Source organism: Odocoileus virginianus, chromosome 7 (assembly GCF_023699985.2).
Source record: "Odocoileus virginianus isolate 20LAN1187 ecotype Illinois chromosome 7, Ovbor_1.2, whole genome shotgun sequence".
Taxonomy (NCBI): Eukaryota; Metazoa; Chordata; class Mammalia; order Artiodactyla; family Cervidae; genus Odocoileus; species Odocoileus virginianus.
In genome coordinates this window covers 59,615,049-59,627,306 of record NC_069680.1, presented here as the reverse complement: position 1 = coordinate 59,627,306, position 12,258 = coordinate 59,615,049, and the positions used below count along the sequence as shown (strand labels likewise).

The window sequence follows — 12,258 nt, the reverse complement described above, 5'->3', positions numbered from 1 at the left end:
TCCAATCTTTTAAGCCCAATGACATAGGCACTCTCTTATTATGCCCATTTTATAGGTGTGGAAATGAAGGTAGCTCCCAGAGGCTGAGTCAACTCGCCAAAGGTACACAGCCACTAGTGCAGAAATCCAAAATGGGACACAGTGTCTGGCTCAAATCACATTCTCTTTTCCAATGCTTGCACTGTCTAGTACAGAAAGACATCTATCATTTATAATAAATCATACTTGGCATATGCTTTATATTGTACATAATATGTGAAGAATTATAAGTAGCTAACATATTTTGAAGTGTGTGCCTAAAATAATTTTCTGATAGTGCCATGTTATTAAAAAAAAAAAATTGGGGCCCATCTGCTTTATGGTCTAAACAAGGGGGAATATGAAGCTTATTGCCTTCTCAGCAGGGCTGGGGCTGTGGTCAGGCTAAGTGAGGTGCCTTGGGCACACAAATTAAGAAGGCCTGCACTCTCAAGATCCTGCAAGTCTGGTCCCACCTCCATAGTGTTGCTGGGGAGCTAAGGGAGGCTCCTGGAAGCCACAGGAAGACAAAGACAAGAGAGAAAGGAAAGCTTGCCTTCTTTATTGTTCCCAAGCCCTTCAACTCCTGTGTCCCCAAACCCCTGGCTGAGGCCTGCCCACCTCCAAAGGACTCCATGGGGTGGCAGAATGAAGTCCCTGGAGTCTGAGCAGCAGGTAGGGGCCAGGAGGGTGACTAAATGAAGGATCCCTGCCAGATGGCTGGAGGGGACATGGGGAAGAGGAGTTCCAGACTCTATGACCTTGAGCTTCAGGAGCAAAACAGGGACAAGAAAAATTCCTTCCTGGAACCCCAACAGGTTGAGTGAGAAGGTAATCTGCTGCCTTCAAGTTTCTATATGGACACAAACGTTATTAAGTACTTCGTGGAAAACTGCACTGTATTACATTCTGTTGCTTCTCCGTGGAGTTAATCTAGAATTAATCCTTGACCCTCCCCACCTTCTACCCTACCCCAGGCTGCCTCCCCAACCTGACATCTGGAGGAGGGGTGAGTATTTCATCTATGGTGACCTAAAGAAGAGATGTGCCCTCACCCCCACCTCACGGCGGTTCTGACACCCTAAGATTCCCACTGCTTAGACAGAATCCCCACAGGGCTGGGGTAGGTGGGCAGGGGGACAGGGGGAGCAGCAGGCAGAGGGCTCCCCTGCCAACACAAGCCCTGGTTTCCACAAAGCTGACTTCTACCAAAGGAGACTACCCCCCTGCCGTGGGCCAGGGAATATCAGAAATGTCAGAACCACATACAGTCAAAAAAAGCACAGAAAATAAACACAATTTGTGAAAGACTGAGGGAGGCTATCTCTGTCTTTCAAAATGAGCAGAGTTCATCCAAGCTCACAACGAGGGTGGGTTGTTGCTATTCAGTCCCTAGGTCACGTCCAGCTCTTCGCGACCCCATGAACTGCAGCATGCCAGGCTTCCCTGTCCTTCACAATCTCCCAGAGTTTGCTCAAACTCAAGTCCATTGAGTCCATGAGGGTGGGTGGAGAACGTTTTTCTCCAAAAACAGGCCTGGAGAGCTAAGGGGCTTAAGAGCCATACCCACCACCCAGCTTCCCAGTTCCATCTTGGCACTGGAAGTAAATGAAGGTCTGAAAGCCTGGTATCATCAGGCATGCCTGAGTGTCCTGAGACACCCAAAGGCTGCCTGTGCCCTGAGAATTGAAAGATGGAAGAACAGAAGAGAGCTCCCACACCCCTCAGTGCCTGTCTTTTCCCACAACAGTTGGGGAAAGACTTATCCACCCAGAAATTCAGATCCAGGAACCAGTGTGGACGTGGAGGCGGGAGAGACGCATTCTCTCTGGCTTCCCTTCACTCACAGCCCAAGGCCCCCTGCTATCCAAGACTTACAAATTTTGCAAAACTTGAAAATTACAAAGTATTTCCTCCACAACTTCTTCCTTTAATAGAGGGAAAACGGCGGTCCGGGTGAAATAATTCGCTCAGGGTGGCACAAGGCTATTGGCAGAGACAGGCCCCCTCCCCCAAACCAGTGCTCTTCTCATCTTGCTCCGGGAGCGCGCCCCCCACGGAGGAGAGGAGCGGGCAGGCAAAGCGTGCCCACGGACTCCTCCAGTCCTAGCGCGCCTCAGGTGGATGTTCACTCCCAGGAATCCCGGGAGGACGGAGGCGTCTGCACCGCTCAGGAGTTTAGAAACCCCGAGGTCATGCGACGGCCAGATGTCCAGCCCTCAGGACTTATCCCTAGAGCAGCCTTTGCGTCTGAGCTCTGCTTCCACACCTTGCACTCTCCCAGCGCCGCGCGGCGCAGTGCGTCACCGCGCCAAAGGGCTAGCGCGAAATTAAAGGTGCCTGGAGGTGGCCCCACGGCCCCCCGGCGGTTCTCGTTTCTTCCTTTCTGGGGAGGGAAAATCACACAGCCCTGTTTGTTTCCCCAGCCGAGGCGGTCGCGGAGCCTGGCATATGGACATCTCGCGCTCCGCATCTGTGTCATCCGTCGCGTTTTCTGTGGATGGCTGCGTGTGTGTATGTGTGAGGCCCAGGCGCTGGGAACAAACGTGCATCTGTTAAATTTGACAATAAAGTCCTACAGCGGAGCTGCCAAGATTGGGACGGGGGGTGGGGGCGGAAGGCAAAGAGGGTGGGGGAGAGCTGGAGTCTCAAAAGGCTATGCCAAAGCGCCTGGCCCAGGTATTATGTCGGGAGAAGGTAAGGGGAGCAGCTGCTCCTTCTCTCGGGGCGTGTATGGGAGCGAGGGTGCACGCGTCCCTGTGAAGAGTACACACCGATCTGCTCAACATATGTCGCCACAAATCACAGTATCTCTCCCTCCTCCCACCCCCCACTCCCTCCTGACCGAGGGCAAAACAGAGAGAGGCGCTGAGAAGAGGCGCCGCTTCAACAGGTGTCTTGATGCGCAATGCACCTTTTCACGCATTCACTGTCTCCGTCGGCGGCGGCGATAATGTAGACACTTTGTTTCCAAGCCCTGCTTGCGAGCTACGGATGCCTGGCGGGGGAGGCGGCCCTAGGCAGGGAGGGGGATCTGCAAATAAAGACCTCGGATGCCCCTGAGGTCCCAGCCCTCTCTTCTCTTTGTTTGAGGGCTCCCTGGGCCGGAGCTCCCTCGTGCGCCCTGGGGGGTGGCATATGGCGCCCTCTCACCTACCCAAGAAAAAGAACTGGCTCGCCATTCAAGAGCGCACGAGGTCCCAGAGCTGGGGAGGGGGAGTCTCTGGGGGAAGAGCTTCTCTCCCAACGCGAACCGGGAGCCCTGCTTATCTTTCCCCCACCCCACCTCCGCCATCCTCAGCGGGTGCAGCAGCCGTTGGGTGGGGAGCAGCGCGCAGAGCCGCACCAGCCTGCGGAAGCGCCCCAGCTCCCGGCAGATGAAATATGGGGCTGGTGAGCCCCTGGAGACCATATGCTTTCAATAAAAGAAGACAAATAGGACCGAGATAGGCCTTGCAGCCAACCTGTTATAAATGGGTGGCAATTGGGCCAATGTACACGGGGGAAGGCCCGGGGGGAGGCCTGCTCCGTGCCAAATCCATGTGTCAGCTTCTGGGACAGGTGCGCCCAGGGGCCAGGGGCCAGATCTCCCCCCTCTGGGTTTATCACGGCAAAGGTAATATTGTGCTAACTATGAGTAAACAGTCATTGTGAAAACGAGGGAGAGTTTATCAGAGGCAAACTAGTTGGGGGGTGGCTTAACAATAAAGTTGCCAGCCTTGGGAGCAGGTGACGGCTGGCTGCGGGACTCCCGCAGTAGATGTTTTCCAAAGCACTCCACTTTACAATCTCTTGTAATTATTTATTAAACGAAATCTATTTATTATTATTTTAGCAAACACTGGAGACAGGTGGGGCTTTCTTTTCGTCGTCTCCTTTTGTTTGAAGGGCTGTTTGAAGTGGCCAGTCTCGGCCTGGGCAGCTCGCTCGCCAGATTTTTGTCTTCCCCTCTTTCAGCGTCGAGGCAAAGGCGAGAGAAAGAAGCCCCCTCCTCCGGCAAGTCATTAGCTATTCAGCCTCTTGTGGCCCCCTTCCCTTCCTCTCGTTTCTCAAAGCGCCCCCAGGCACTGCTAAAATTCCCCCCGCCGACAGGAAGGCGGCAGGGCGGACCGCTGCCTTCCCTTCTTTTCCATTCTGCCCGCGGTCTCCAGGCGTCAGGCTGTCGCCTCGTTCCTGAGCCGCCTCAGCCTGCAGGGCGGCCTAGGTCTCAGTGAGTGGAAGGGCGCGGGGTTCCCAAAGGTCTTAGAGGCGGTGGTCCGCCGGGGGCTTCAGGAACAAGCTCTGCTGCCGGTTGGAAGAGTCCTTTCACAAATAGCGCCAGCGCGCACTGAGTTGTCACAGTCTGCGCCTCCGCCGCCAAAAGGACAGGAATTAACTTTGGAGAGGGGCCTGTGCGTCCTCTCCCGCTGAAAGGGAGGACATGGATCCGTGATCTCTAACCCCCTAGGATTCCTCGACCTCAGGCCCCGCCCTCTTGACCAGCTGAAGAGCTGCGGAGAGTTCTCCGCACGGAAATCGCTGACCTCGGCTGCTGCGCGCTGCTCCTCGCCCTGACTGTTTTGCGCAAAGCAAAGTGGTGGCGGTCCGCAAGCCCTGGAGAGCCCTGACCCGGAGTGGTGCCAAGGAAGCTAGATAAGAATTCTCAGCGGGTGCCAGAATTCTCTCCCAGTCAAGAAAGTATCCAAATAACCCCAAAATCTTCCCTGGTGCGGAAAGCTTGCCCTGCGGTCCTCGTCACTATCCATGAGCTACTTGAGGCAAGACTGAGCCACGGTGAGAGCTGCCTTGGCTTATCATCTGACAGCCACTGCGGGATGAGAGCCCTAGTTGTGGGCTACTTTCAGGCGTCCAGAGACGCATAGGGGTGTTCTGATTCCTTACGGCCAGGGCACACTCCTCCGAGCCAAGCTGGGTCCCCTAGCCCCAGGGAAGCACACTTTGGGTTTCCTCTCTCAGTTCCTAATTTGCAGGATAGAAATCAAGAAAGGCAGGCATAGAGGGCGAGAAAGTAGAGAGACAGAACATGACTGGACACTGGCTCCTATTGGCACTGGGAGAAGGGGCCACTGTCCTTTATCTACTCTGACCATGTCATTCCTTCTATCTTCAACATTTTGGGATGTCTGGTTCTGCCTTGAAAAAATATCTATTTTCTCCCCAATCAAAGAGAGGCAACAAAGAGGTGCAAGGGAAAATCTAGGATTAGGAGTCTTAGGACCTGCATTCTATGTATGTGATTCTGCTAGAACTTGCTGTGTGATCTCTTGAATAAGTTACTTCCCCTTTCTGGGCCTTGACTTTCCATCTGTAAAATGGGCCTCAGCTTCTCATTCGTATAATTAGAAGACAAATGTGGAGCAAATTGTGACCCAAGGGAGGAGCAGCAGCAAAATGTGAGGCTCGGGAGTCTCCGCAGGGCCCCTTTGTTGGTCTGGAGCCTGGCCCAGAGCTTAGTTCCCCGGCAACAAGCGAAGGAGCCTCTGCCAACAGCCCACCAGCTGAGACCCTGAGGCCAGCACCTTCATCTCCACACAGTCCTGGAGCTCCTTCTCCCTGGCTCCCAAGCGCACCCACCCTCTCTCTGCCTCAGAGGTAATTCCGCCCTCCACGCAGAGTGGGCAAATAAAGAGAGGCTGGCTATCACTAGGGTAGATATGCAGACTCACCTCATTCCCTCAGTTTCCCTGCAGGATCCTACCTCCTCCACCAGCTTACGGAGACTCAGCTCAGGGTATCTGGACCTGCTAGAAAGTAATGCCTTCTGGGCCTGCTGAGACTGAATTCAGACACCTGTTTCCCAACTTCTTAGGAGCAGTGTGGAGGGCCTGCTGGTGGGGGTGGGGGGGCAGGGTGCAGGAGTGGCACTGGATGCCTGAGGGCTCTGGGCCTGCAATGGGCAGATCATTAAAGGTCAGAGAGAGGCTGGGTTAGCTTGAGGGCATCCTCCCCCAGGCCACACTTACCCTGAAGCAGAAGACCACAGAGTGTCCAAGGCAGGGACAAAAGGGATGAGTAGAGAAAGAAAGGAGGGATGATGTGTTCAGGCTCACTTTGGAAAGCTTTCCAGATGGCACTAACCGGAGCCGTGAAGAGTCCCTGCCCTGTGCTCACTGCCTGACCTCTGCCAAGGGGACAGGACCAGGTAGTGCAGACAGCCCCTGCCCATCTGTGACTGGACAGGAGGACTAAGAGAGAAAGAGTTGATGTGCTTCTGCACCTGCACTCCCGGGGCATTTAAAAGACACAGAGGCTTGCTGTGAACTCCTGGCCATCTCCTAACCCATTCTCATCTGAGCTCTTCCTTTGCATGCCCCATCGGATCCCTAGAGTACTGTCTGAAATTGTTTGTGGCAGAATGCCTCCTGGAGGTCCCACCATAGATATTCGCTGCCTCTGGGGCACGAAAATAATGTCTTAGATTTCTGCGGGGGTGAGGGGATGAGGAGAGAGGTTCTAAGCACCTACATCTAAGGAGTGTGGGCAGTGTCATCTTAAAACTTGGCAGGCGGGGGTGGGGGGGTGGGGGGGGAGGCCGGCACTCAGCATCCCCAGAAGGTGACGGTCTCTAAGTGGCAGGGAGGTAGGCAGGATCTCTCTGTGTAGTCGCCCCCGTGCCTCCCAAAATGGAGTGTCAGTGAAACACCCCCTCTGAGTACTTGCTAACCTGACCCAAAGTGGAGGAGAGGAGAATGGCACTAGGAATTAGTGGACACTCCTCTAAACTGATAGTATACCTGGCTCCTTGTCCTTGCACAGTGATTTGGAGCAAGCTGCCTCCTTTCTGAACCTGTTTCCCCTTGTATAACTCACGGGATTGACCCACCCTACTGACTTCCCAAAGCCCCCTTCAGGATACCAAGAAAAGGTCTGGACAGATGCCAAGGGAAACCAGAATAGGAGCAAAGTGATTTGAGACCGCCAGACGCGAGCTAGACCAGACCCTTCTCACTGGGCGAGGCCCTTTGAGGAACCGAGAGTTGCTGGGACTGAGCCCGCGGGGAGAGCGCAAACAGAGCGACGTTCCCCTCCCCCGACCCCAGCCCTTTGTCCGGAATCCAGCTGTGCCCCTTGAAGGGCGGAGCGGGCTCGCGTGGCGCGGCCCCCTGGCCCGGACGCTGATTGGACGGCGGCGCGGGCAGCAGCGGGGCAGGCACGCTCCTGTCCCAGGGCGCAGCAGATAAAGCGTGCCTAGGGGCACACGACTTTCGGCTCAGAAAATCCGCAGGGTCTCGCAGCTGCGCCAAGAGAGAGCAAGAGGAGCCCGGGACCCTCCTTTACACGTATCTTCTCTGGGGCCAGAGAAACTTTCGAGCGGCAGCGCCTGCTTCTCAACTGAACTTGCAGACGGAAAAGCCAGTTCAGCTCACCGTTGCTCTCACTACCCACCACTCTACCCCTTTGCGCCCTACAACAAGGTAACACCTGGAACCACAGAGCGATGGGAGGAGGGGAAAGCGGGTCCTCTGGCCGGCAGGAGGTGGCTTTCTCTCGCATTTTCCCCCACCTGGCCCCAGGATTGGGAACTTCGCTCAGGTGACGGACCCACTCTTACCCTTACCTCTTACCCCGCCGCAGGATGGCGCCTCATCCCTCGTGTGCGCCCCCTGTCCAAGTGACCCACGAGACGGAGCAGCGCTTCCCGGGAGCCTCGGACGACGAAGTGACCTGCGTCGCATCCACTCCACCCAGCCCCACTCGCGTGTTGGAGAACTGCGCCGAGACGGAAGGGGGCGCCTGCCGAGGGGCCTCGAGGAAGCTCCGGGCGCGGCGCGGGGGGCGCAGTCGCCCCAAGAGTGAGTTGGCTCTGAGCAAACAGCGACGGAGCCGGCGCAAGAAGGCCAACGACCGCGAGCGCAATCGTATGCATAACCTCAACTCTGCGCTGGACGCGCTGCGCGGCGTCTTGCCCACCTTTCCGGACGACGCGAAGCTCACCAAGATAGAGACGCTGCGCTTCGCCCACAATTATATCTGGGCGCTGACGCAGACGCTGCGCATAGCGGACCACAGCCTCTACGGGCTGGAGCCGCTGGCGCCGCCCTGCGAGGAGCTGGCCAGCCCAGACGGCGGTTCCCCGGGAGACTGGGGCTCCCTCTATTCCCCGGTCTCCCAGGCCGGAAGCCTGAGCCCCGCCGCCTCGCTGGAGGACCGACCTGGGCTGCAGGCGCCTGTTTCCCCGGCCTGCCTGCACCCTGGAGCTCTGGCCTTTTCAGACTTTCTATGAAGGGGCCTGTCCGCCGCTGGGCGGTGGGTCCTGGGAAAAGGGGCAGGGGCGGAGGCTGTCGGAGATGCGCGGCGGCGGCTCTCAAACCTACTTGGTCCTCCTGCCTCTGGCTCACTGACCCCTGAGAACCCAGGCACCCGAGAGTGGCAGGCCGGGTTCAATCCCTTGGTCTTATGCGCTTACATCCTCTGCCGCTGCCCGCGCGAGTGGGCATGGCATGCTCCGCGCATTTTAAGCCCTCTCCCCGTGGCCACCCCAAAATCTCCCTCCAATACTACTTCACCCAATATTTGGTCTCTCAGCGCTCACGCTTGTTCCCCAGGTTGTCTTCTTCAAAGTGGCCTCTGACCTCCTCTAGTCCCTGTGAAGTCCCGGGAGTTTGGGCCTCTCTACTCTGCCTTAATCCATGAAGGCGATGCTCTGCCTTCTCCTTGTGCACTTTTCCGGAGCCATTGCCCTCTCAGGGGCAGGAGGCAAGGCGACCCACTGGGGGAGCGCCTCTACCACCACCCTGCAAACTGGAGCGCCCTTGTCTTAAAAAAAAAAAAAGTTTGTAAATGATGTAATGTCTCTTGAAATGAATTTTTGTCTGGTAAATTATATGGCCTCTCCCCCGTTTTATGTTTGTATTTATTGGTGAGATTTCACAGTGGGAAAGTCTTTATTTTGTACATAAGATTATTTAGGGACTGGTGAATGAGATTTTGAGCCAATAAAAAGCGATTCTCAAGAAGCCTGAGGAAGGTAACTTGATTGTGTGGAGGGGAGGGCCCAGCCCCTGTGACTGGGGTTGGGGGAGGGGGCCCTGTCTAAGGAGAGGTAGGAGATACTTTCTGGGCATCTGGGGGTCTGGGGCCCCTGCTGAGGCCTGACCTAGAAACTATGGTGCTAGGCTGGAGGCCAGGCAGATTGCAAGTCAGCTATACACACTTGGAAAAGAAGAACTGGAAGACTTAAAAATCATTGGCTCAGACTCCTTGGTTTATTTATGGAGCAGCGACTTGTCTAATTCCAAAAAGTGGTTTAGGAATAAGACAAGCCTCCAACTAGGGCTACTCACATGGTGCTGGCCCTTTCTGTTATGCCACTAGCTTGGATTTAGAGTAACTTGCATTTGGGGAAGGGAGGGAATAATAACCCTGCAGCAGGGTCAGAAACACTGGTAGGCTGAGCATCCTAGGAATTATCCCTGAATGCTTAGAGACTAAGAACAATGTCATAGCTCATTTTACATTTCTGGTGCTGGGGATGAGACCTTGTGACTTGTGATACCCCGTGGCAGGGAACAGAGGAGGTGGAGAGTCTGGCTGTAGTTTCTGACACCTCCCAACAACCAGCAGCTTTGTTTGAACAAATTCTTATTCTTTTCAAGAAAGTATTCAAGGTTTCCAGCCATGTGTTCTCTATTACTTCCAAGGTAGAGTAGGGCTGATGCACAGTGACACTGAAAGTCCCCAAAGCACTGCTGGAGCAGCTCTATATTAGCTTCCAAGATGTCCCAGGATGTCCAGGAAGCAGGTTTGAGCTCCAAGAACCCACACAGGGCAGGCACCTTACCCAATGAGTTGAACCACAAAAGCCTCCTTGGATTGGCCCACGGTGCCCAGGGAAGAAGCAGGCCAACACCAGTGGGGTCTACAGGTCAGAGGCAGGGACCAGGAGTCATAGAGTAGGTTGCTTTCCAGTGTTAGAGCACAAAGGTGGTGGCTTTGCAGGGGTTAATATCTTTTGCATCTATCTCTTATGCTCTGCACCCCCCACCCAATGCTTCAAATTGAACTTTTCCTCTCTCCTCTATTCCTAGGTCCCTAAAGATAGCTTGAAGGAAATATGTCTTAGTTATCAGGGGCTGGATTTGGGGGCAGGAAGGGGGACACTGCAAACAAATGAACAAAGGTGTAGTTTCATTTCATGGCTTTAATCTGGGAGGAGAAGATTAATGGGTTATTGATGACTTCTGCAGCAGCCAATTTTCCACCTGCGGCACCGCCCAGGGCAGGTGTCAGCAGCTCCAAGTTGCACAGACCAAGGCAGGGTCTGCCGCTTACTGGGCACTGGGGGGTGAGGGGAGAGAGGGCAGACATAAAAATCAGGAAGGTCCATCTCTGTCCTCCTGGGACAATAGCAAGTATACAGACAAAATCACTCAAGGCTGAAAAAACACTGGTGCTGAGTGGAGGTAGGAGCCACAGGAAGGACAGTGGGACTGTTCTCTGTGGCTGGATTAGGAAGCTTGCCAGAGAACACTTTATACTGGGCCAGGACCAAACATTTGGAGAGGAGGTCCTCAAGCATGAAGATCCTTCTCCCTGTGAAAGGCTGTGGGGAGCAGTGTTCAAATAGGCAGGGGATTCCTTTGGTGCGAACAACTTTCAGAAGCAGAAAATATTAACCCTGTGTTCTGTGTGGAGGCACCCACTGCCCAGCCCCTCTCCTGCTTGTGAGGGTGCGCATTAAGAAGCTATTAGTCACTCACAATCTAGTATGGTGGGATGGGGAAGGAGATGGGAGGGAGATTCAGGAGGCAGGGGACATGGGTGTACCTATGGCTGATTCTTGTTGTCTGACAGAAAACCACAAATTCTGTAACGCAATTATCCTTCAATTAAATAACTTAAGTGGCAAATAAATAAATAAGAAGCTAATAGTTACTGAACGCACATAGACTGGCCCTCTAACCTACAAATTATTTTAAAAAGTACTGTTTAACCAACTTGGATGCTGGATTGTCACCTTGGGAAGGGGCAGATTTGAACCCCCAGAACTGTCAGCTGAACTCTCCAAGTCAGGAGGAGGTGGAGGAAAGTTTAGGGCTCCTTACCAAGGATGAGCTCCATCACAGTGAAAGAAATCACCTTGAGGTGGGAAACCTCATCCTTTTTCCAAAGAGCCCCACATCAAGAAGGGTTTAGGAAACATTTCTGGGTGGCACACACAAGCCCAGCATCATCACCACTACATCCTCACCTGTCCACAGGCATTTTGCATTCACCAGCTTTTAAAATCAGTCAGGCTGCTCTGGATCTCAGCTAGAAGCCCCCTACCACTATGCCTCAGCCACAGTGAGTGTGGAGCCTCCTGTGGTCTGATGTTGTTTCCTGCACCCCAGCTCCCTCAAACCCTGACAGAGTCCCAAGTGGGGGCAGGAAAGATGCTCTAGTTGAAAGAGTCTTCCCCTCCTCCTGCTGTCCTGCCTTTGTCTGAGCCCTGGCTTCCAGAAAAACAGCACATGAATCTTGTGGCCACCCCACCCCACCCCATCCCCACACACAAGCAGGTAGATTTATGGTGCCCTGCCTCCATCCCACCCCATCCCCAAGCCGGCAGTAGCTGGAGGACAAAGCCTCCCAGAGCCATTGGAATGCTAATGTCTGGGAGCCTGGCCGCTGGGCTGGCACAAAGGCAAGTGAGGCCAAGAGAGCACACGACCCCACAGGCGTACTTTGCTCCACCTCTCATCCACGGGCCACTCTGCCCAGCTGTGTGACCTTGAACGGGTCTCTGAGCCTCAGCTGATGAGAAGCTGGGGAGAATCTCTCACACCCTTTCACTGGGTTTCTGGGAACCTAAGAGAAGGCTGTGCTTGTGATAGATGGAGTTATAGGGCCCTGCGACCAAAAGCAGTGGGAAAGAGACATTTGGTCCAGTGGAACACTGAAGAAGGGGGGCTCGGCTGAGAATGTGCTACAGAATAAACACTGAGTATACTATAATTACATCTTACATGTATGTAATTAGGATTCTCTGTTGTGTTTCTTTTCCCGCTCCTCCCCTTTTACATATCTGCAGCCTGTGATCTAGAAGCGGGTGGGGCAGTGCGGGGACACTCGCTAGCCTTGTCTGCTTGCCCCACCTTTAGAAGCCAAGAGCACAGGTAGTGAGAGATTTGGGGGCTGGACACTCATCTCAGGGCCCCACCTACAGTCGGTGAGGTGGGCAAGGCAGGATGGTGACACCCATGGAAACAGAGAGCCAAAGTCTTGGAAGCAGGTGACTTGCGCAAAGCCCTCAGCCAC

At 54.4% G+C, this 12,258-nt stretch overlaps 1 protein-coding gene across 1 annotated transcript; it reads left to right on the top strand.

Annotated features, from left to right (window-relative positions):
• Positions 1-7,594: 7,594 nt before the first annotated feature.
• On the top strand, positions 7,595-8,242 carry NEUROG3 (neurogenin 3). Its single transcript, XM_020877394.2, has one exon. The coding sequence runs from the start codon at positions 7,595-7,597 to the stop codon at positions 8,240-8,242; it is 648 nt and encodes a 215-aa protein (XP_020733053.1).
• Positions 8,243-12,258: the final 4,016 nt, after the last annotated feature.

Bases quoted from the DNA above. Each gene is read 5' to 3' on its own strand.
- NEUROG3 (XM_020877394.2), top strand. From the start codon at position 7,595: ATGGCGCCTCATCCCTCGTGTGCGCCCCCTGTCCAAGTGACCCACGAG.